This window comes from Pyrgilauda ruficollis, unplaced genomic scaffold, assembly GCF_017590135.1.
Source record: "Pyrgilauda ruficollis isolate IOZ18807 unplaced genomic scaffold, ASM1759013v1 scaffold9, whole genome shotgun sequence".
In the NCBI taxonomy this organism is placed as follows: Eukaryota; Metazoa; Chordata; class Aves; order Passeriformes; family Passeridae; genus Pyrgilauda; species Pyrgilauda ruficollis.
Genome location: NW_024531043.1, coordinates 282,985 through 306,517, shown reverse-complemented (window position 1 = coordinate 306,517; position 23,533 = coordinate 282,985). Strand labels below are relative to the sequence as shown.

The 23,533-nt window shown below is 57.9% G+C and overlaps 1 protein-coding gene across 3 annotated transcripts; it reads left to right on the top strand.

Annotated features, from left to right (window-relative positions):
- Nucleotides 1-782: 782 nt before the first annotated feature.
- SCARF2 (scavenger receptor class F member 2) lies at nucleotides 783-23,417 on the top strand. Of its 3 annotated transcripts, XR_005956937.1 has the most exons (14): nucleotides 783-936; nucleotides 6,026-6,084; nucleotides 7,616-7,717; nucleotides 8,019-8,538; nucleotides 8,636-8,854; nucleotides 9,236-9,364; nucleotides 11,711-11,814; nucleotides 11,905-12,022; nucleotides 13,407-13,528; nucleotides 17,702-17,854; nucleotides 18,165-20,110; nucleotides 20,826-21,399; nucleotides 21,631-21,791; nucleotides 22,666-23,417. XR_005956937.1 is itself a non-coding variant. In XM_041488778.1 (11 exons), the coding sequence occupies exons 1-11, from the start codon at nucleotides 797-799 to the stop codon at nucleotides 19,367-19,369; spliced, it is 2,871 nt and encodes a 956-aa protein (XP_041344712.1). In that variant the 5' UTR covers nucleotides 783-796; the 3' UTR covers nucleotides 19,370-20,812. The 3 variants fall into 3 exon arrangements, 1 of the variants encoding a protein (XP_041344712.1); XR_005956938.1 differs by lacking the exons at nucleotides 783-936; nucleotides 22,666-23,417 and adding an exon at nucleotides 6,989-7,031 and having other exon boundaries at nucleotides 6,045-6,084; nucleotides 21,631-22,131; XM_041488778.1 differs by lacking the exons at nucleotides 20,826-21,399; nucleotides 21,631-21,791; nucleotides 22,666-23,417 and having other exon boundaries at nucleotides 18,165-20,812.
- Nucleotides 23,418-23,533: the final 116 nt, after the last annotated feature.

Genomic DNA, 23,533 nt, shown 5'->3' with positions numbered 1-23,533 from the left:
ATTAGGGGCACTTTTTCCTGGGATCTGCAGGACCACAGACATCTCTGGGATTCCCTGCCTGGAGCTGTGGCAGTGTCTCCTTTTTTCCAGGGTCAGCCCCTTTACTTGGTGAGCCACCCACAACAAAGGAGTGATGTTTTGGCTTTCCAGAGCTGTTCATCTCCTGCCTTTCCTCTAGCTGAGACTCTTCTGCCTTAAAAAAATAAACCTGGAGGGGAGCAGGGAGCCTTGCCTGGAGCATGGGACCAGAACAGCACTGGTGCAGGCAGCAGCTGGGCTCTGGGAATTTAAAGGAAGATGGGAGATGTTCTAGGCCCTGGGCTGCCTTCCAGCCCATGCAGGGTGCTGTGACAGTGGCACAGAGTACCCTGGTGCCCCAGGGGCTGAGCTCTGATGCTGCAGCTGCACCCAGGGCTGGCTGATGCAGGAGCACTGTGAGCTTCTGCAAAGACACACAGACATCTGTGTAGGAGGGCAGGAGAAGCCTCTCTTGGCCCTCTTTTGTGCAGATAATCCCCTCCCCAGCCCTCTTCCTAGGACAGGACAGCTCAGCAGCCTGGGTCAGTGGTGTTCTGTGCGCCTGTTCGCAGGGGCTGTGTGGGGCTGCAGGTGCTGCCTCCTGAACACCCAAGGCACAGAATGCCCTTGAAACCCCCAAATCCCCAGTTCCCCACAACCTTGAACAGAATGTTCTCAGCTGGAAGGGACCCACAAGGATCCAGCTCCTGGCCCTGCCAGATCCAGTGATCCAGCCCAGCTCCTGTCCCTGCCCAGACGCCCCGTCGCTCCGCCGCTGATGGCGGCCCGCGGGCTGCGGCCGCCTCGCCGCGCCCGGGCCGGGGCCGCGCTGCTGCCGCTGCTGCTGCTGTCGGTGCTGAGCCGCGGAGCCGCCCAGGAGCTGAGCCCCCGCGGCAGGAACGTCTGCAGGGCCGCCGGGTAGGAGCGGGGCCGGGCAGGTGTGCGGGGCGGGACGGGACCCCCAGCGCCGTGCCGGGGCCGGGGCCACGGGACGGGACGGGACGGGCTCGCCGGTCCATCCCCCATCCCGGGCAGCCGCGGCGCTGGGCGCCTTCCAAGACAAAGTCCGTCCTGTGCGCGGCTGAGGTGGGGGGAGCCGGCGGCGGGGAGAGCGTGAGGAGCTGAGCCCGAGCGGGGCCAGGGACTTGGGGGCTGGTCCTGATCCCCGGGGGGCTGCGAGGAACCGGTCCTGGATACTTCCGGAGACAGTCCTGGATGCCCGGGGCCGGTTCTGTTGTAAGGAGCTGGGTTTGGGTGTCTCTGGGGATGGAGTCATGAGAGGGCGGAGAGCAATCCTGCATCCCTGGGGCAGGATCTGCGCTGGGGACCCGGTCCTGGGTGTCTCCGGGGATCGGGTTGCACTGCTGACCCTGGGGTGGTGGGATACAGGATGCTCTGGGCATCATGGTGAAGCTGCCCCAGGCTGGTGGGGATTGTGGAGTTGGCAGCCCCAGGACTCTCGTGTTTGGCTTCTGAAAGTGGGTGCTAGCACTGTCTATCTGTCCGGGGGATCGTATCCTGCCTGCCTGGCTGGGGCAGGGTCTCAGGAGATGGCACTGACTTATTCTAGCTCCCAGTGGCCTCCGTGTCCCACGGGTCCCTTTGCAGAGCATCATCTCAGCCGAACTCCTCTGCAGCACTCAGGCTCGGTCTGCCCTGGCTCCTGGGCCAGGCTGGCCCCAGCAAGAGGGGAGAGAGCCCACAGCCGCTGCCTCCCGCCTGGGAGAGCTGGATCCCCTGCGCTTGATGGGGGGCCCAGGCCATAAATGCACCTTTACGTCTCGCCTGTGAGGTCAGACGAGTCCACAAGGAAAACATGTGCTTCGAGCGAGAGGGGCCGCATAATGGCTCCATTCAGCAGGGCCACAGGGCGCTGGTGCCCCCTCCTCAAATTACAGCCGGAGTTTCCTAAGGAGGCATTTCACCAGCCAGAGCGGCGCAGCTCCCAGCGGTGCTGTTCCTTGACAGCAGGGAGCCGTCCCTCCCCGGCTGCCCGCCATCTGCACAGCAAAGCTGCCACTGCACCTTGGGGTGGCAGAGGGAACTTTAGTGTCCCCACCCTGTGTCTTGTGTGCTGCCCCATGTGCTGGGATGGGTGAGGTGCCTGGCTTCTCCCCCATGCAGAAGGACCCCCTCATCCTCACTGGATGAAAGTGGGGGAGGTGCTGCACCAGCACCACAGGGCTCAGACTCCCTCACTGTGCCACCCGTGGGTGCCATGGGCTATGAAAGAGGCACTGGCTGTTGAGTGGGACAGGTTGGTTGTGGCCATCCTCCGGCAGGACTGGGGCCTGCAGGCAGCCTAGGGGCTGGAGACGGTAGGGCAGAGACAGTCCCTAGGAAGTTCGGATGAGGTTTGCATGATTTTCTATCCCTCACCCTTCTGCAAACCCTTCTTCCCTCTCCACCCACTAACTCGGCGCCCACCCCCATCATTGCTGTGTACAGTGGACATGGAGGACCCTCCATATGTTACCATCCAAACCCACCCGAGTGGCCCCAAGGCCCTGGTGCTGCAGTTCCTGGGGCCAGGGGCAGTGGAACTGGAGGTGGCTTTGGGAGGAGGTCCCAATGTCCTCCACCCAAAGCTGTTGGAGCTTGTTGGACCCTTACCTCTGCAAAGCCCATCCAGACATCCTGTGGAGATGCTGCCACAGGTTTCAGAGGACTCAGGATTGTGTGACTTCTTTTGACCTGGCTCCCAAGCAGAAATTCAAGGAATAATTTAGAGCAGAAGAAAAGGGCATTTTGGGGCTCTTTGGGGTTTTGTGTTCTAAATTCAACTTGTCCTTAAATTTGAAGTTTTTTTATAACTGGTTTCCCATTGGTATGGGCAAAGGTGCCAGTGGTGACAGCCTGGGCACTGCTTTGACCCTGTCCTGCTCGCTTGCTAACACTCTCTTTTCCTTTGGTCTTTAATTTTTATTTCTCGGTCTGAAGTATTTCTATTTATACCCATGATCCTATTCCTGCCTGCTCTGGGGATAGCTGTCTGTCTGTCTGCACCTTGAGGCTGAGGTGAGGGAGCTGCAGCTGGCATCAGCTGGGGAGTGCCAGTGCCTGGGACCCAGTTGTCCCAGGAACAGTGTGTGCCAGCTGGGTGGCACCAAGTGATGGGTGACAGAGGAAGATGAGCACTGGGGTGATGCTTGGAAGAAGGAGCAGAGCAGGGATGGAGAAGCACTGGGGATGGGGAGGATGCCAGTGTTCTCTGAGCCCCAGGAGTATGCTGGGTGTCCACAGGGCTCCTTTGTAGCTCTGTCCACTGCGTTGGGCTGGGTGGTCTCACATGGGACCCATGCAGCAGCTCCCAGCTGAGTCCCAGAGTCTTATTTCTGCTTTCAGGGATGTGAGCCTCCTCCTCATTATTCAGGGCAGGCTGTGCTGCTCTGATTGAGGAGCCACCCCTCCTGCCTCAGAGGCCTCTCTGTAGCCATTGGCAAAGTGATTTCCCGGAGCCGTGTAGGATACTGATCCACACGGGAAATATTCTACCTCTGTGAAAAGCCTGGCATCATTAGCTGAGATCCCAGTGATGCTCAGCATGAGCAGGACGTGGCTGTTGGCCAGGGGCAAGGCTGGCATGGAGGACTTGTCCCTGCAGGTGACAGCTCCAGCTCTGCACACAGCCCACTCCTTTTCCTCCACATCAGCTGAGGTCTCAAGCCCTGGCCACAGCTCAGAGGCAGCTTTTCATTGTTTTTTTCCTAGCATTTGTAGTGCTTTGAAGGAAAGAAAGTATTTGCAGAGTGGATGTTTGCAGTGCCATGTCCGCGTGGGTCAGGAGTGAGCTTTTAAACACATCTCTCAGTTATCCTTTTCCAGTGGTCAGGGGGCACATGGAGCAAGTCCTTTGTCAAGGAGCTGAGGCCATGAAAGACCTTTTAGTCCCACACTCTGATGACCTGCAGCCAGCACTGACCCTCTGTGGGCTGGCTGTGCTGGGACCAATCCATGTACCCCACTGGAGCAATGGTTTTCCAGTGTCACATCCCGGCTACTTCTGCTTGCCACAGGACCAAGTTTATTTGTTGTCAAAGCTGCTGATAAATGAGATGGGTGCTGAGCAGGGTGTGGGAGGCCATCAGCAGGCACGGGGAAGGAGAGATTAGCTATCAGGGCACAGATAAGCCCAAATCCTGTGAGGCAGTGGCTGGCTCCCAGCTGGGGGTGGATGTGGTGCCACTCATCTCCTCCAGTTCATGGCAGAAGTTTTTCTCTCCTGCCACCACTTCCCAGTAACTCCCAGCTCCCCACCATCAGCTCATCACAAAGGGTATTTTTTGGCATATTTCAGGCAATGCCCGTTTTGGTGGCCAGGCTGGGCTGTTGGAAGCAGGTTTCCCAGGTGGAAGGGTTTCCTCTTGCAAACCTGTGATGGTTTCATTCTAAAAACCAAACCACCAAACTGAATTTCTAAAGGGTGGACTGGTGAAAGCAAGCCCAGGTGCAGCAGTGAGGCTTTGGCCATGCCATGGGAGGGCAAGAGCCCCGTGGGCCCTTCTCCACCTCTGCCTGAGTATCCCAGCACAGCTGGCAAAGCTTTTTGGGGGGCACAGCCTGAAGGCTCTTGCAGAGAAGGACCTTGACTCCAGCCTGCCCAGTCCTCAGGAGGTGATTTGGTGGTTGGCCCCCCTTTGCCATTAACCCCATGCATTAACCCCTCGCATGCTCGGCGGGAGCAGAGCCCCCCCTTGAGCTCCAGGGTCCCTGTGGGGGGTGTTTGTGCTGCTGCCATCGCAGCATCTTGCGGCTGCTTCCACAGGCTGTGGAGATGGAGCTATTTTGGGCTCCGGCTGCAAGGCATTTTTTCCAGGCCTTGAATCATTTTTGTGGTTCTTTTCTGCCTCCTTTCCAACTTTTCACTGTCCGCCGCGACAAGGGGGACGCGGTGCTCCCGGCGGGGCCGGGCGGGAGCTGCGGCCCCAGGACCCCGCTCCGCTGGCAGCTCCCGCCCCGGCCCCAGGATGAGGCGGTCTGGCAGCCAGACGTGGTCCTGTGACTGCACTGCGTTTCGAGCGAATACTTCCTCGCTGTCTCCTCCTCTTCTGCATTTGTTACATATAAAGAGGAAAAGGGGAAAAAAAAAAAAAGAAAAAGCCAGATGCATTCCAGGCTGTACCGCCAGACCAGCCCGGGTGAAGTTTTCCTTGACTGCAGCATCCGCCTGGGCTGTTTGCGACCCTCCAGCATTGCTCCCTTGCCTATGGGACCAGGCGGTGTGGGTCACCCCAAGGATGAGTGAGTGGCTGCAGGGATGCGCAGGGATTTCTGTGGGGTTATGGAGAGCCTACTCCCTACCCCCAACTGCAGCATCTTGAGCCCCCAAACATTTGCCTGGGGGGGTTCTTTGACAAAGTGTGGGTGAGATGTTCCCACATGTCCTTCCCAGCAGAGAGCTGAGCATCCCTGGCTGAGCCTCTGAGTGGGTCTGAGCCCCTATCCTGGTCAAGCTTGTACCAAAAATGTCCTGCCTGATGATCCTGTGCCTGGTAGTCCCTGGACGTGGTGGCACTCAAGGACTCTCAAGAGCTCAGGAACACATTCCAGCTGCCTGCAGTTGGCCTCCCCCTGCTTCTACATAGGGACATTCCCTGGGAGCTGGCTGTGTTCCAGCTATTCCAGCCAGGTGGTTCCAACCTGTCTTTGGGGTTCCATCCCCAGGCCACAAAGCACCCAGCCTGCAATTCATGTTCTTTTATTGTGGAGGTTGCAAACATGACTTTTGCTTTTTCATCACTCCTTAGTAATGGGAAAAACTGGTCCTATTCTTACTCCTGGCATCATCTTAATGGCTGGTGGGGCATCCATGGGATCCCCCAGCAGATCCATTAACTCTCTGTGTGCTGGAGGAGGAGCCGAAAGCTCTCCTTCCCCTTTGGAGGTGCAGAAACTCCCAGCAGGATCTCTCACTGTCATGGCTTCAGTGCTCCTGGTGAGTTTTTGGAAAGGACCAGGACTTTTTGAGGGTTGTAACTATTTGTGATGCTTTTTTTCATCCCTGCAGCTCCTCGGTTCTCGTGTGCTGCCTGGGATGGAGGCAACAAGGGAGCGAGTGTATAATAGGTAAACACCAGCATTTTGCTTCATTGGGCTCTGCCCATCTTTCACTGAGCCCTCCTGGCCTCACCACCACTGTCTGGGGCCGTCTTGGTGTGTCCTGTGGCTGGGCCCCCCTGTCCTGGGGACCTGCAGCCAGATCTTGTCTCCCTGCAGTGCCCCGGGCCAGCACCGTGCGGATGGAATGGGTGCTCAGCCCCAGTGCCAGGGGTCACAGAGCTGTGGGGGTTTCTTTCCTTACCAGCCAGCTCTGGGTCTGAGGACTTGGGGGTGCTGCTAGGGGTCCTAAGGGACAGTGAAGTGTCCCCCAGGGTGAAGGTGCAGCTGCAGGGATGGGGCTGAGATTTCCCACAGATGCTGCAGCAGCATGGGGACCTGAGCCAGAGCCAGCAGTGAAGCCGAAGCAGCCCAGATCAGGCACGTGGTCTCTCGTGGCCTCGCTGGGAAGAGGCTACTGGGGTTGCCAAAGACCACTGAGCTTGGGCTGGGGCTGTAAAAGGTGTCATAGCTCTTTACTGGGGGCCACAGCGAGCCCAGCATGGATGCTCAGCAAGAAACCCTGGGAGCATCGTTCCCTGCATTGCCACCACAATGGAGACAGCTGCTTTGGAGCTCCCCCACAGTCTCAGCTGGCCACAGGGCTCACCACACCCCAGGAGAACTGGAGGTGGCACTTTGCAGCTGGGACCAAAGCCCACATAACCAACTAACCCACTGTGCATGAGGCCTGTAACCACTCGCTGCATGCATTGGGAATGGGATGTGGCGTGTTTGGAAGGGAGAAGGACAGGATCTGGCAGGACAGTGGGGGGAGGATGGTCCCACAGTGAGCTGTTCCCATCTCCTGCCCCCAAACCTGCTCTAACCTTTAGACTCACTGCTCCTAACCTGTGTAATCTGTCTATTTTAGGGGTTTCTATAATATCCATCACCGTAGGTCTAACAACTCCCAGGTAAGGTGGCTGGGATGGGTGGTTGTGTCTCCCTGTCCCAGTGCCTCAAGAAGCTTCTCCAGGGCAGTGTGGGACCTGCGAGTGCTGCCTGCACCACATCCCGTGCTTGCCTGGCTCCAGGCATCAGTCTCAGCATGAGGTCCCCTCAGCAGGAGAAGGGCTGGTGGCCTTTGGGGGCAGGTGGCCACATGGGAGAGGCAGTGCTGGGATGGCAGTGCCCACAACCCCTCTACTCCGTGTCCCCTTCTCCCTTCTAGCAATGCGGAGCTGAGCAAGGGACAACACCGTTGTCCCTCTGGCAGGGACATGGCTTGGCTGGGTGGCAGGAGGCTGGTGGCCAGGATGGGTGGCATCCTCTCTGGGTGGCAGAGATGGAGCACAGCTGGGTGACAGGAGGCTGGTGGAATTTTTCTGGAAAGGGGCCCATGCAGCCCAGTCAGCTGCTTGCCAGGATGGTCACAGTGCTGCAGCTCAGCAGCACTCAGAGGGTCACTGCACAGCCCTTTTTCTGCTCTGGGGGGGGTCTGGGGGGCTTTAGGGAGCAAGCACTGGTACTCATGCCTGCTGTCTGTCCGTCTGTCCAGCTGTGTGCGAGGGGAACTTCACCTGCAAGGAGAACGAGGTATGCGTCAGGCCCGGCGAGTGCCGCTGCCGCCACGGCTACTTTGGTGCCAACTGCGACACCAGTGAGTACTGGAGGGTGCCTTGGTGTCCTCAGGGGGTTCACTGGGATGGACCCGGCTCATCCTGGGGTGACTTTCCAGAGCAGATAATCAGGGAATGCTCTAGCTCTGCCCTTGCCTGTCCCACGGCTCTGTTTCCCAGGGCATTGTCCCCTTGCCGGGGTCTCCTCTTAGATCCGGTGCACAGGGGGGAGGAGAGGGAGGGCTGTGGTCAAGAGGTGCTGTCGGGACTGGGGGTCTCCATTGGTGCCTGGCATGGAGTTGTCCCCGTGGGCAGTGCTGAGGCCGATGGCTCTCCCCACAGAGTGTCCCCGGCAGTTCTGGGGTCCCGACTGCAAGGAAATGTGCACCTGCCATCCCAACGGGCAGTGCGAGGATGTGACGGGCCAGTGCACCTGCAACCTCAACCGCTGGGGCCCCAAGTGCGAGAACATCTGCCTCTGCAAGCATGGCAAGTGCGACCAGAAGACGGGCAAATGCACCTGTGAGCCCAACTGGTGGGGCCCACAGTGCTCCAGCTCCTGCTACTGCAGCCACAACTCCCAGTGTGACCAGCAGACAGGCAACTGCCTGTGCCAGCCCGGCTGGTGGGGCCGTGGCTGCAACAACCAGTGCTCCTGCAACAACTCGCCCTGCGAGCAGTTCACGGGGCGCTGCCAGTGCCGGGAGAGGACCTTCGGGCCTCGCTGCGACCGCTACTGCCAGTGCTACAAGGGCAAGTGCAACCAGGTGGACGGGACCTGCACCTGCGAGCCGGGCTACCGGGGCAAGTACTGCCGCGAGCCGTGCCCGGCCGGCTTCTATGGCCAGGGCTGCAGGAGGCGGTGAGTGGCCATCCGTGCTGGCTCTGATCTGGCACCAGTGGGAGGTGGCAGCAGGAGGATTTGGGCTGTGCTGGGTGATGGATTCCCCTCGTTGCAGGTGTGGGCAGTGCAAGAGCCTGCAGCCGTGCACCGTGGCCGATGGGCGCTGCCTGACATGTGAGGCGGGCTGGAATGGCACCAAGTGTGACCAGCCCTGCTCGCCCGGCTTCTACGGAGAGGGCTGCGAGAAGCTCTGTCCCCCCTGCAAGGATGGCCACACCTGCAATCACATCAATGGCAAATGCTCCCACTGCAACCCGGGCTGGATCGGAGACCGGTGAGTGCGGCTGGGTACAGCATTGGGTTCTGGGAGAGCAGTGCCTGGCTTCCCTGATTCTCCCAGGGAACAGGGTCACTGAAGGGTTTTGCAGCCCTGGAACTGATCCTGGGCACAAGAGTTTGCAGAAGAGCATCCCAGCTTGAGAGCTGAGACCCGCTGACCCATCCTGGGTCCGAGGGGCGTAGGCAGGGGTCTCGCAGGCTCCCTCCAGTTCCATGGCCATGTCAGTGGGCTCGGTCCATCCCTGTACCCCTCTCCTGGCTTCAGACACCACATGCCACCAGGGTGATATACAGCCCTGTCTCCGTGCATGTGGAGGGATGCTGGAGGTCCCCGAGTGCCATGGGTGCTCCAGCCACTTGCCCTCATCCCTCCCAGGTGTGAAACCAAGTGCCGGAACGGGACATACGGGGAGAACTGCGCCTTCGTCTGCAGCGACTGCGTCAATGGCCAGTGCCACTTCGAGACTGGGCAGTGCCTCTGCCACCCCGGCTCCCATGGCACATAGTAAGTGAGGCACTGGGGACCATGCCTGGGGGCACCTCATGGCACAGGTGATGCTCAGGCACCTCCTGCCCCCTTGTGTCCTATGCTGTTGCCAGCTGAGAGGTTTTCTACAGTGGAAGCGTGCTTGGGCAATAGTTTGGATGATTTGGTGAGCAGAGGGGGAAGGACAAGCTCACAGAGCAGCAAGGGCTGTTACACTTTAGAAAAGGCCTGTTTGGCAAAAACAAATCAAAGAAAAGTGGTGGTTTGTTGGAGGTTTTTAAGTCCAGGGTGGAATTTCTTTCCAAAAACAGAGAGAAAACCACATCGCAGAATAATAAACAGCCTCACAGGCATGGCATTCCTGGGGGGCTCCCACTTAAAGCTCTGCCTGTGGCTGGGGCCTTCCCCAGGCCTCCTCCTTCCCCCACTCCAGGGCCACAAGGGCCATCGAGGGTCTACTCACATCCCCAGGTTGTTTTTCCCAGTGTGGGACTGAAGTGTTGTTTGAAAAGATGAGGAAAGCATTTTCCACCCAGCTGGGACATGCAGACAGCTCTCCCAGGTCCTGCTGCATGGTGCTCAGGTTTTCCCAGCAATTAACAGAGGGTGACAGCAAGGACGGGGATTTGGAGCTGGCATCTTGCCCATGCTGGCATTTCACTCAGAGCTTAAAAACATTTACATTTTGGGGGGTGGTGTTGTGGGACTCTGCCAACTACCTGTGGTGCTGGAACAGTTGCTGGACACTGGCACCAGTTTAGGATGCCCAGCCTGGGCCTCATGGCCACCTTTGGTAGCAAAGGCAGAGGTGAGAGGGTCTCAGGGGGTGTGGTGATGCTTTCGACGCAGTGCCAGAGGGCAGAGTGTGGATTAACCTGTTCTGAGACCCTGGCACAGCACTGGGAAGGTGGGGATGGGGGATGCTCAGGATGCAGCCTTGGTGCTGTAACCTTGAGCTGAGCTGTGCCAGGTGGTGCACTCAGGCAGGCTCAGGAACGTTCTGGGTGCTCAGGCAAATCCCTGTGACTATATCCAAGCCAGCGTTTTTGTCAGCAGGGTACAATTTTGCTAAAAAGAGGATTACTGCAATGAAGGCACAAGCAACATCCTTGCCATACAGCATGTTCTCTCAGCTCTGTGTCAGGAGGAGGCTAAAGGAGCAGCTGCTAAAATATTTATGTGTGCACAAAGTGCTTTATTTTCTCTGTCTTTCCCAGAAGTGTCAGGACTCTCCTCCTGTGCTCTCCCAAAATCTCAGCCTGGGACAGAACTGTGGGGCCGAGTGGTGGGGTGAGAGGTTTGGCCTTGCTGGGGCACTGTCCCTGCTCCTGTTCTGCTGCTTTATCTGCCCCGTGCAGCACAGCAGACGCAGAAGCTCAGCACCCATCCTGGCAGGCATATGATAGGCACACAACTGGCACATGACAGGCACACGGCAGGCACGAGGCTTGGCCAAGGTGGCACTTTGCAAGTTGTTGGAGTGTGAAATGGGCTGAGCCGCCTCAGGGCATGGTGCCCAGGGCTGGGGGCAGCTGTGTCCCCAGGGGAGTGGGTTTGGGCTGGGGCCCACTGGCTCCTTCCAGCTGCAGCCACTCCAGCTGGGATGCAGCTGGCAGAGGGTTTGGTGCCCAGCAACACTGCCAACATCTCCCAGCTCCAGCTGGGTCCTGCTCTGCGGAGCCTGGCCCATGGCTGGGGAGGCAGGTTGGGTTGGATCTGCTGACACCATGTTTTCCAGGCTCAAGCCCTTGAGACTTGTGGATTGGTGCCCATTTATGCGTGTCCCTATCATCTGTGTGACACCATCAGGAAGTCATTTTACCAGCAGTGGAGATGTGGCACCAGGCATAACCAAACTGGAAGGGTCTTAGGGCTGCTCTGTTGTTTTCCGTTCTTGGAGGCAAAAAAACCCCTCAATCTGGGCACTTTCCCAGCTTGTGGCCACTGTGGCTTTGCCTGGCTTGGTGGGGGATGGGGCTTGGGGTGCCGTGGCCACATCACCACTGAGCTGAGCAGGAATCCCTGTGTGTGACGCCAGGGTATCTTTAGATGTGACTGCTGGGTTGATGACCTTTCCTAATTTCTGTGTCTAATGGCGAAGTGACATGCAGAGAGCAGTAAGAGTGTCTGAGATCCAGCTGGGCCAAATCCCTTGAGCCATGGGCAAAGCCACTGCGTGGGTGATGGGCTCTCGATCCCTGTGGGTTAAGGATTCCCCCCAGGGTGCGGAGGAGCTGTGTCGCAGCAAGCTGGAGGAGTGCTCCCTGGAGCATGGAGGGTTTGGGAGAAGGTGGCAGCCAAGTGGCTCCCACTGCTGTGCCTGGGGTGGGGGATGCACTACTCTCATCCAGCCCTTCCCTCCAGCTGTAACCTGACTTGCCCTCCTGGACACTACGGAGCCAACTGCGCCGAAGTCTGCGGCTGCCACGACGGCGCCTGCGACCCGCTGACGGGCGCCTGCCACATGGGTGAGTGCTGGGCTCCGGGCTGGGCTCTGCCACAGGGCTGGGCTCTGCCACGGGACTGGCCCTGCACTGAGCCACGGGTCTGCCTTGCAGAGGCCAACCAGAGGATGGGGGTGATCGGGGCAGGGGCCCTCCTGGCGCTGCTGCTCATCCTCCTGCTCTCCCTGCTCTGCTGCTGCTGCGTCTGCCGCAAGAAGGACGAAGCAGGCGGGTGAGTGCAAGGGGCCAGGAGGGATCTCACCAGGTTGGGAATGCGGAAGACCAGTGGGTTCTGGGGTTGACAGGGGGATGCAGAGACCATGCTGGGACAGCGGTTGTGCAGGGAAACTGAGGCAGAACCGTGCTGCTCACATGACACCATGTGGGTGCAAGGGTCTGAGCAGTCCTGCTGCATCATCAGGGCTGATGGAGGTACTCAGGATGAGCCCTTCCAGGGGAACACCTTCCTGCTCTGACTTTGTTTCTCTCTTGTGGGCCATCATTTCATGGAGACCTGCCAAGTCCCCTCCAGAAGCTAGGGTCTGGAGCTGATCTGCAAAGGGGGCCCTGAAATACAGCAAGGGCTACACAACACGGCCAAAACCCTCAGAACAAACCCCTGGGCAAAGGGATGAGGCCTGGAGGACAGGGGGGTGCTGACTGTCCCACATAGGGATGGATGGTCAGAGCTGGGAGGGTGGGTTCCTGCAGCAAGGTCAGGATGCTGACAGCGTTTTAGAAGCACCAGGTTAACATCCTACCATAATAATAGGAGTGGGGACAGACCCAAGGCAGGGGGAAAGGTTTGTGCTGCTCAGCAAGGGATGAGAGGGCTGTTGGAGCTCCTCCAGCTGTAGAGAAAACCCCCTCATGCCACCAGCCACTGCACAGGAATTTTGGAGAAGCTTCCCCTTGCAGCCCTGCAAGCTCAATCCCAGGCAGGCACAGCTGGCTTGGAGAGCCTGCGGGCTGCAGGTAATAATCCTGCAGATAAAGCACAAACCCATCAGGTGAGGAATGGCCCAGGGAGAGGGGGAATGGCTCCAGACAGTTTCCTCTCTCCCAGGGTGCCCAGTGTCCCCAGACTGCTGGGTGACCCGGCGAGCTGTCCCAGCGTGGTCCCTTGTAGGGGATGGTGGGCATGGCACACGTACCCTTGAGTCAACACACAAAGACACTCACTCCCATGGCTGCGGAAAATTGCTTGAAAACGTGGCCCCAGGAGGCTTCAAAACCATAGAGCAAATAAAGAGAAGCCACATGTTTGGCTTTGGGTTGGTATGATTTCTTTTTTTTTTTTTGAAGATTCTTGACCAGACGTGGGTATTTTTGGGCTGCACTGCCAATGGTTGGATCCAACCTTCCCACCATTCCCTGGCACTGCTCTACATCCTGGTGTGGTGCAAGCTGGTTCCTGGGGCTGGCAGCAGCCTCTGTGGGTCCTCAAATCCTTCAGCCTGGGCATGCCACTGCTTTTCATCCACCCCATTATCACTCCCAAACCCCTTTACACTTGCAGCATCCCTGAGCTGCTGCCTCTCTCTGTTGCCCATGAAGACTGTCCCCACCAGAGGAGGGGAACAGTGCCTCTGACAGTGCCATTACCTTTACTGCAGCTCCAGCCAGGACCCAGCAGCAGCCAAGAAGCCTCCAAGACGTTTGTGTGGGCGCTTCAGCCGGATTGGGATGAAGCTCCCACGCATCCCCCTGCGCCGCCAGAAGCTGCCCAAGGTCATGGGTAAGGCACAGGGGTTTGGGGAAGGTGCAGAAAGCCAGGTTTTACTCCTGTCAGGGCAGCACGTGTGGCTCAGAGCACCCTCTGCAGCCCCAAAGCAGGGCGGTGAGCATGGCAGAGCAGTGACAGGAACACACGGATCACTGGAAGCATTTCAATGGTTGGTGTGAGCTGCCTGGCTCACAGCAGCTCAGCCCTTTCTGTCTGCAGCTTCTGGATCTCCAGGCACATTTTGCTTTGCGAGGATGCAGAGGCTGTACCTGGTTCTGGAGCTCTGCTGAGTAGTTTTGGGTTTATTCTCCTGAGGTTCCCCTGAAGAGGAATGGTCCCTGCCACTCAGCAAGATGCCTTGTTAGTGCTTTTGATCCTGAAGTAACCCCAGGAGCCAGAGCATCTGGGCAGATGCCTTCTCTCCTGCCATGTGCAGCAGAGTTGAGGATGGAGGGGCAGAGATTTGGGTTAAGCTTCACACTCTGCCCAGGCGCAGAACTGCTTTGTAGGGAGCCGCTCGTACCTGGCAAAGCCCCTGACCTGGCACTGTCAGGGCTGCTGGGGACCCCCTGCATCCCAGCAGCTGGGGAATGCTGTCCCCTGCACTCTCCGAACTCTCCTTGCAACTCTTCCAGCATGGCGAGCTGGGGATCTGCTGCAACCCCGTTAACTAAACTGTGTGCGAGGGCAGCGATCCCCCCCTGTGCTGGGATGCATTTCAACCCCACTCCCTTCCTGAGCCCAGCACCTCCCTGGCCATGCCATGCTGATGGAACCCCCAGAGCAGCCACATCCTGGCAGGGATGGCTCAGTGGCTCAGCCTGAGGCTAAATCCCTCATCCCAGGCAGCACACAGAGCTGACCCCCGTCCCTGCACACCATGCACTGCCTTCAGCATCCAAGCTGGAGGGATAACCCCACGCCACGTGGGGCACAGCAAAGCCCTACCTGGAGCAGGGTGTGCCAGGGCCCAACATTCCTGCTGCAAGGATAACAGAGGATCATACAGGCTGTGTTTGTGCAAGGGGCCAGGGAAGGGCTTGGGGAGGACAGAGGGTGCCTGTGTGCAGTGAGGGCAAGGGGGGCTGCCTGCAGGCAGCTGGCAGCAGTCCAGCTGCTCTGTGTACACAGGGCAGCAGCAGCAGCAGGGAAAGGCTGAGGGTGCTCAGGACGGTCTCAGGTCCCAGCAGGGCTGAGGCTGTTCCTGGAGTCTGTCACGGAGCTGAGAGCTGGCATCTCCATGGAGGGAAAGGCTTTGGTCAGGGCTTGCCTTGTGTTATCTGGGACAGTAGAGTCCGTGTGGGCTCCAGCAGCTCCCAGTCCCACTGACACGTAGTCTGGCAGTGACTCCAGCCCCGACAGGGTCTGGGGGCCCCAGGGTGACAGTGCCCTGTTGGGTTGCCTATCGTGGCTGCCTCTCTGATGCCCAGTGACCAGGGTGCCACGTCATGACCCACAACAGCCAGTATCCACCTGAGGAGGCCATTTGTTCCCCACGCTGGTCCTGCCCCAGCAGGGGGGTCCCAGGGTTGCTGAAGTGCCCCATCCCAAGGGTCAGGTCAGTGCTGGAGGTGCCCAGGACCTTGTGGGGATGTCACAGTGAAACTGGTGCTGGCTGATGCCCAGGCAGTGGTCACTCTGGATCTGCCCACAGTCCTGGCCATGTGTTTGCTGACACCAGGTGGGTTTTCTTTTCTGGGCTCAAACACCAGTGAGCACAAGCCTACTCATGGTAGAAGATTCCCAGGTGGGACTGCAGGACTTGAAGCCCCGCTGAAGCTCATCGGGTGCCTGGAGCCTCAGGTTCCTCCCTCAAAAGCTGCTCCCCAGCCTTGGCACCAGTTTTGGATCCACAGCATCTCCCCAGGGGTTGCACCTGAGCTGGCAGCCTGCAGGGCCACCCTGGGCTCGCACCAGCAGCCGTGGGGCCAGCGTTTGGGTAGCCCTGTGTGTGGGATTTCCTCATGTCACCCTGAAGATGCCAGGGCTAACCTGAGCCCGGCACCCCACCATGTGTCCTCCCCAAGCAGCAAAGCTCAACCAGCCCCAAGGGTGATGCCGATCATGGGGAGCTTGGGAGAGTGGGAGTGGTGGCCAGGAGAGCCCTGGGATCTCTCTCTCATGGTTCTTCTGCTGCTCTTCTCTGCCTCATCTAAGTCTTGAGACCAACTGGCCACTGTGCAGGCAGGGCTGGGGTTGTTATCCTGATGGTGTGGCTCTGGGAGATTCTGGGGAGCAGTGACAGGTAATGATATGTGGGAAGCATCCGCATTTCTCTCAGCCCCAACAGCCAGGGAAGAAAAATCCCTGGCAGCCATGCTGGAGCCCCCAAGCCTCCCAAAGCTCCCAGGTGCACTACATATCCTTACTTTATAATCTGGCTGTGTCCTGAGTCTCCCTGGAGTCCTGGAGTCGCCTCGTGGCCGTGAGTCCCAGCCGCTCGGCACGCCTCCTCTCAGGAAGCATCTCCCTTCATCCGCTTCCAGACGGCTGCTTTTAATTTTCTCTTTTTGGTTTTTATTACAAGGAAAGCCATGTTGGAGCTGTCGCTTCCCCCTCTCTGGGCCATTTGCTCTTTAAATATCTCTGCTTGGATTTTTTTTCTCCTTGCTCTAAGAAGCCAAACTATGCAGGGGTGAGTGTGTAGCACTGCTGTCATTCTAAGAGCCCTACATGTCTGAAGCCAGATTCCTTAGTAAAGGATAAACATTCCAGTGGGCATCCCAATTACACTAGAAGTTATTTTATTGCAAATCAGGGATGTGCTGCAAGGTTCAAACAGTCCAGGGAGGCAATTGCAGCACGACTGGGATGAGTTGGGATGTTCAGTCAAAGGTCAAAAATACCTGGCAACACCCATGTACAGCTGGGACCCTCTCTGTGCATGGGGTTTTCATACAATCACAGAGTATCCTGAGCTGGGAGGGACCCACGGGGATCATCAGTGCAGCTCCTGGCCCTGCACAGACACCACAACAGTCCCACCCTGTGCCTGAGAGCATTGTCCAAATGCTCCTGGAGCTCTGGCAGCCTTGGGACTGTGCCCATTCCCTGGGGAGCCTGGGCAGTGCCCAGCACCCTCTGGGACTACCCTTTTGCAGCCCTTCATCCAAAGCAAGGCTCTGCCCTGCTTTGGAGGGAGCTTGTCACTGTCCCAGGGAACAAAAGCCAGTGGAAGGCAATGGGGACAAGTGCATCTACTGCTGCATGACTCTCTGGGAGGATCAGTCCTCCTCCCAGCTGGGTGCTGCTTCAGTTCTGTGGGTACCTGAGGAGGCTGCTCAAGCTGTGGGCACCTGGGAAAAAAGCCTCAGGATGTGGTGGGACATGAGCTTATGCAGAAAAAAGCCTCAAAAATTATCAAGCTGGAAAAAAAAGGCACTCCAGCCCAGACAACTCCTAACTGCTCATCTTCTCTGTTTTGTTTTATTAACACCATTTTTCTTCTGTTGGTTTCTCTCTTCTACTTGGCTTCTCTGTGGGTGGCCCCTTGGCAGAGGGGCAGTGCCAGGGCATGAGGGGAGGGATACTCCTACTCAGCTTCCGGAAGGAAGAAGCTGGCAAAGGGATTGAAAAGAGGCAGAATAGGGAAAATGTACATCCCCCTGCTGCAGGCTTCCTTTGATCATCCTGCATCCATGTGCAAAAGCACATGGAAAAGGAAAATGCAGTCAGTGACGCTGAAGTGGGAATTAGTGGAATTAAAGCCAGCAGCTAATTTTCTCCCTGGGAAGGGGACAGTCACAGTGGCAGGACCCTCTCTGCAGGGTGGCTGTGCCAGGTTGCACAGCTCATGGGTGACCACCAAGACGCTCACCAAGTCCTCATGGGACCCAGGGCTTGAGTAGCTTGTCCCTCCACCATGTGCATCCTCAATTTAGGCAGCTGGAGATGGAGCTAGATGGAAGTGTGAGGCTTGAACACACTCTGCTGCCCACAGCCCAGGCATGGGGGAATACTGCTCACCACCACTGCTGGTTGGTGGTTTTTGTGGACACTTGGCTGAGGTACCTGGTGGGACTGTGCAGCAAGAAGTGTCCCCATGCCTTGGATGCTGTCCCTGTCCCTGACACCCAGCAGGAAGCTGGGCAGTAGGGAGCTGGGCAGCCTCCCACCCTCCTGGCTGGCAGTGGGGCCTGGGGGTTTGGCAGAACTGACACTGACAACAGTTCCTTGCCCTCACAGTGGCCCACCATGACCTGGAAAACACCCTGAACTGCAGCTTCATCGAGCCACCCTCTGTGGTGGAGCAGCCTTCCCCATCCTGGTCATCCCGCGGCTCCTTCTCCTCCTTTGACACCACAGACGAGGGGCCTGTGTACTGTGTCCCCCATGAAGGTGAGCAGGGTGCATCCCCAGGGGACTTTGGGGACAATATCAGGGGCCTGCTCTATGGAGAGCTGTCAGTCTGACATGGTGGGAACCGTGTCACCCTGGCTCCTGGTGCCCCAGGAAGGAGTGCAGGTTCCAGTCATGCCTCCCATACAGTTTCAGAGCTCCCTCCTCCAGCATTTGCTGCTCCAAGGTTAAGAGCCAGGAGATCTCTGACTGGGAGCCTCACTGGTAGGACACTGTCCTGCGGGAGCATCTCAGTGCTTCCCCTCCTCAGGCACATCCCACCTGACACTGCTGTGCTCTCTTCCCGCAGAGAGCATGGGTGACAGCAGGGACAGAGGGACGCCTGCCAGCCCCGGGGACAAGCTGCTGGCCCCAGTCAGCGGGGAGGAAGCAGGAGAATACACGTTCCTGAAGGAGACGGGCTCTGTCAGAGCCTTCCCGACCGACAGCAGTGAGACCCCCCTGCTCAAGTCCTCGGACAGCGAACGCTCCTCCTGCGGCTCGGGGTCGGCCAGCGCCGCGCTCTACGCCAGGGTTGCCCGCCTCTCCAAGCAGTCCAAGGAGGAGGAGGACGCCACTGTGGAGCCCCGTGGCTCTGGGAAGCCGCCATCCCCGGAGAGGACCAAGCCCCGTCCTCCAGACCCGGCCACGAAGCCCAAAGTCTCCTGGATCCACGGCAGGTACAACTCTGGCCAGTCCAACTCGCTGCCGGCACCCAGCCAGTCCCCAGAGCAAGTGGCCGCCCGGTCCGGCAGCCCCGAGCAAGGCCAGGGTTTGGCCAAGAGGAAGAGGAGTCCGAGCGAGACGTCGGCCCATGTGCAGGGCAAAGCGGAGGAGAAGGGCGGCGCCCGGAGCAAGGAGAAACCGCAGAAGCAACCGAAGGAGCCCAGTGTCCCCGAGAGCAAATCCAGCCTCTGCGGGGAGCCGCAGTCACCCTCCAAACCCAAGCAGAGGAGCAAAGCCGGCTCCGAGCCAATGGAGACCATCAACGGGGCGGTGCAGAACGCCTTCCGAAAAATGGGTGCCTTCCAGCCAGAGCGGCGGGCCGGGGACACCAGGGATGCTCCTTGTAGCCCCGGCACCAGCAAGCCCCGCTCCGAGCCGCTGCATCCCCAGCTGGCCTCCGAGCTGGCCGCCCAACTGAAGGAAAAGACTCAGAGCCTCAACAAGGGGGACGGAGGCATGCGGGCAAACGGGGTCGGTGCCCAGAGGGAGAAGCCCACCCCTCCACAGAAAGCCAAGCGCTCGGCGGCCGCCGGCGGCCAGAAGACCAGCAAGCCCTTGCTGCCCACCTCTCCCCACCTGCAAAAACTGATCCCTGCGGCGGCCGAGACGGCAGCCGGGGAGCCCAAGTGGATGGAGAAGCCAAGTGCCAGCAGTGGCCAGGATCAGACTCTCCCCACTGAGCAGACAGCCAAGAAAACCCCCATTAAGAAGCCTCCTAGGAAGAAGAGCCGGGAAGCGAGCCTGGAGCCACCCCGGGCAGCTGCTGTGCCTGCTCAGGCAGTGCAGTGACCAGGAACCGGGCACCGGCCCCGCACCGGCCGCTTGCCGGGAAGAAGGACATTTGCCAGCACAACCAGCGAACGTGGGAGCCTGGACTGGGCTGGGGGCACTGGAAGAGCCTTGATCCTCCCTTTATGCCCGTCCACCTCACTCATCCCCCTTTTTGCCTTAGTCCCCCCCTGCCTTAGGACCCGGTCCCTTCATCTGTGCCCTACTCCTGCTCTCTGCCCGGGTCTCCGCTCCCCCGCCCCCCCCAGCGCGGGGCGGACCGCAAGGAGCCGGCCCGGCCGCCAGCCCGGGGGGCTCCCTGTGCGGCGTATCCCCCCCCAACCCCCCCCCCCTTTTTTTGTAGCAGTATTATCGACCGCATAAGCAGCGCTTGTTGTACTAGACGTGCCCACGGTATATTCTGCAGTAACCCAGCCGCTCGCTTCCCGCGCTCCACTCCGCTCTGTCGGGGTCGCTGAGCACGGGAGAGGGAGAGAGCTGCTGCTCAGTGCCCTGGGCAGTGCCAGAGATGTGCTCCATATCCATCGCTGGCAGCAGCTCCCCTGCCCCGGCGCCCTCCAGGCACAGCTCTCCACTGCCAGTGCATGCCGGAGTGGGGTCGAGCTGGTTTCGACCGATGCCACCCTCCCTCCCTCCGCAGCGGCGCTGCTCCTGGTCAGAAGGAAGCACTATTTATGGATGGAGGTGGATGCCCTTCGGGTTCCCTACATCCCATCCAATGGAGTTGGAGGGATTGGTTTGGTATGAGAGAGCCTGGCACCTCTGCAGAGCGCTTTCCTAATAAAAATGTATTTCGTCCATAGCTGGGTGCCATCGATCCCTGCCCCAGCCTTCCCGTGGGTGGGCAACATGCCTAGCCTTGCTTGGGTGCTACCTGGTCCTGAGTGGGATGCAGTGGGGAGATGGATGACCGTGCAGCAGTACAGGCAGGTGGTAACAAGCAGCAGACCACTGGGAGGCAGGTCCCCACTGGGGCTGCTGCTACACATGCTCACCTGGCATCAGAGATGAGCCCTGAGGACAAGAGGAGGAGCTTCTCTTCCTCAGTACCAGCTTTGTCCCAATGGCTTACTGGTCCCGTGGTCAGACACTGCTCAGTGTAGCCTGGGTCAGACCCTGAGGTTCAAGAAAGCTCTGGCTACTGAGCAGAGAGCTCATCCCTGGGTGCTCAGGGTGCTGGGACAGAAATGTGGGGGGGGAGGGAGTAACCCCTTGCCCAGGGGCTGCTAGCTCTGTCAGCATTTGGGGTCTTCACACAGCCCCAGGCAGGATGCTGCCAGAGGACAAGGCTGGGACAAGCCCAGGGGCAGCCCAGAAGCTGAGACTTCTCCCACACAGCTTCTGCCCAAGATTCCTAAGCAGGACTCTCCCTGACATTAGAACTGGGGCTGTCTGCTTCCAGGGCAGCTGGAAACATTGGTGCCCACCACTAAGCCATCCTGATCTGTTCCCACAGTGGGGGTTCATGTCCCCGAAGATCATCAGACCAAAAGGTCAACCACAGCAATCTCAGAGGTGATGGAGGCAGCTGGCAAACACCAGAATGGGATGAGACCACATGGAACCAGGACTGCAACCAGCCCAGTACAGCACTCAGGAGGGGATGGGGCTCTGGCCCACACTGGGCATGGTTCAGCATGGTGTAGCTGGAGCCAGCAAGTACCTGACACTGTCTGGAGAAGCATTATCACATTATCAAAGCTGAAGAATGACATCACAGTGTTATTTCACAGGCTCCTGGTCACCTTTCAGAGTTTCTTCACTCTCCCTCCCCTTTCCTTCAGGTTTTATTGGGGAAGATGAAGAACAGTGGCTGAAACTAGTCCTGGGACATCACACAGTGCAAAAAAAAGGAGTGGATGGATGAGCTCAATGTCGCCAGATACAAAACAGAGAAAATCAATAGAAAAATTGAGACACTGAATCCATGAGACCTGAGATGGCATCCAAGCCCCTCCTTCCACCACGGAGGCTGTCCTTGGAAAAACTGAAGAGGCTTCCAAGACACTCAGATTGATAACTACTCATAGGTTAGTAAAAGAGAAGTAAAGGAGTTGAATCCAGGCAATAAAAGTGCAAAATTAAATACACTTTAAGAGGCAAGGTTTGTCACACACATCACATGGTCCTTATACACATCTCTTCATGTCAGACTGAAGGGCACTCAGGGGAGCCACCTGTGATGCTCATGATGGTGGCCGAGGAAGGTGAATTTGGGAATTGCCCCAGCCTCCTCTCAGGTCACTTTCTCTCTCATGCAGGCAGCCAAGCTTGGGCTGGTGCCTCAGGAAAGTTGGGCGCTAAGTTCTCCATGGTCCTCAGGCTCTCCTGGCACAGCTGAGGATCACCCAGGCAAAAGCCAGTCCATGGGCTCTGATCACAGTCCGAGCCAGCCAGAGGAGAGCCTGCAAGTGAGCAGCCTGTACGTAAGTGCAAAAATCCCATGTCACAGACAGGCAGGCAGGTCACCAGAGGCTCCAGCCCAACCATCACGTCAGGTGGCCGTGACAATATCAGGCTAAGTCTTGGGATTCTCCAAGGGTAGAGATACCCCAGCTGCCTTTGAATGTTCCAGGATCACTCTCCTGGGCAGGAATTTTATTCCAAGATTGAACCTGAATCTTCCAAGCTTCAGCTGGTGACTGTTTACCCCATTGCATCATTCAGCACCACCAAGAAGGGTTCACCTTTATCATGAAGCTATGGTAGGGGAAATTTAAGCTGATTAACAGGGATTAACAGCCCAAGAGGGTGCTGAGCACTGCCCAGGCTTCCCAGGGAATGGGCACGGCCCCGAGGCTGCCAGAGCTCCAGGAGCCTTTGGACAGCACTGCCAGGGATGATCCCTGTGGGTCCCTTCAGCTCAGGATATTCTGTGATTCTGTGACCTTAGTCACTGACTGTTCTCAGAATCCTTCCCCCAGCCCAGCCCTGCCCCCTTCTCCTGGTGCAATGTGTGCCAGTTCCATGAGCATGTTGATATCCCTTGTCCAGACCTCTCCAGTTTCTTCACATCCCTCTTGAGCTAGGAGACCACATCTGGACACTTCCTTCAGACGTCTGCCTGTACCTTTCCTGGCAGCTCCCATTATGGGCTTTGCCTTACTCTGAGGAAAAACAAGCTGATGTCCACCCTGAGGTTCTCTGTTGCTTCCAGGGTCTTTTCAACAGGGTCCTTCCAGCTCAGACAGCTCAGAATCTTCCTGTAATGTTCTGTGATGCCATCCATGTGAAGGACATGGATGAGGCATTGCCACACTTCAGTATCAGGAAGGACTAATGAATCTCTTTTCCAGGCATCCTGCAGGCTTTCTTCCCACCACTGCATGTTGGATATCTCTGACTGACAGCTCCCCATGAAAGACACCAGTGAGGAGGTCTTGTTCAGGAGGTCACAAATCAGCAGAGGCTGAAAACCATCAAACAATTTTCCTGCAGCTGTGAGTTCCACCAGGAAATGATACAATACTTGCTGTTCTGGGCTGCTTTTCAGGGCTGTTTTGCGCAGGCAGAAAACTTTGACCTCAAGGGGAAACCAGCTGAACCCAGTCATAATGTGGAGAAATCAGGTGTTCTGCTTCCCCAGAGACAGAGCAGGATCCACCTTCCCTGATCGACAGGTAGGGCTTTTGGTGACAACGTGGTGGCCATGGCTGAGGAGGAGTTGTGGGAGTGGCTGTGATGGAGCCACCAGCCCTCCGTTCCACCAGCATATCATCCATGGGATCAGAGGAGCACGGTGACACTTTTGGCTTATCCTCTCCTCCACCAACACTGCAAGACTGATCTTCCTCCCATTTCCTCCTGATTTCCCAAAGCAGAGAAGGAGCTGTTGGGTTGGACACCAGCACGTGTTTTTGGCTTGGCCAGCAAGCAGCAATAAAAGCCAGCCTGCTGCCAACAATTCATTTCCTGTTTCAGGCCCTACCAAAAATAAACTCAGAAGGGAAACTCCAATGAGAACGAAACACACAGGAGACAGCCCAGAGCTCTCAAAACTATATAGGAAATTTCTCTCTCAGTGTTCACTAGGAAGGGGGACGGTGGTGTCAGAGGGAAATGCTGGATGAGGGGATTGTGAAGGGGTTTGGGCAGCTCCATCAGAATTATAGGAATATAAATATATATGCAGCTGACACTTCCTGTGGCTACGTTATACTTGGG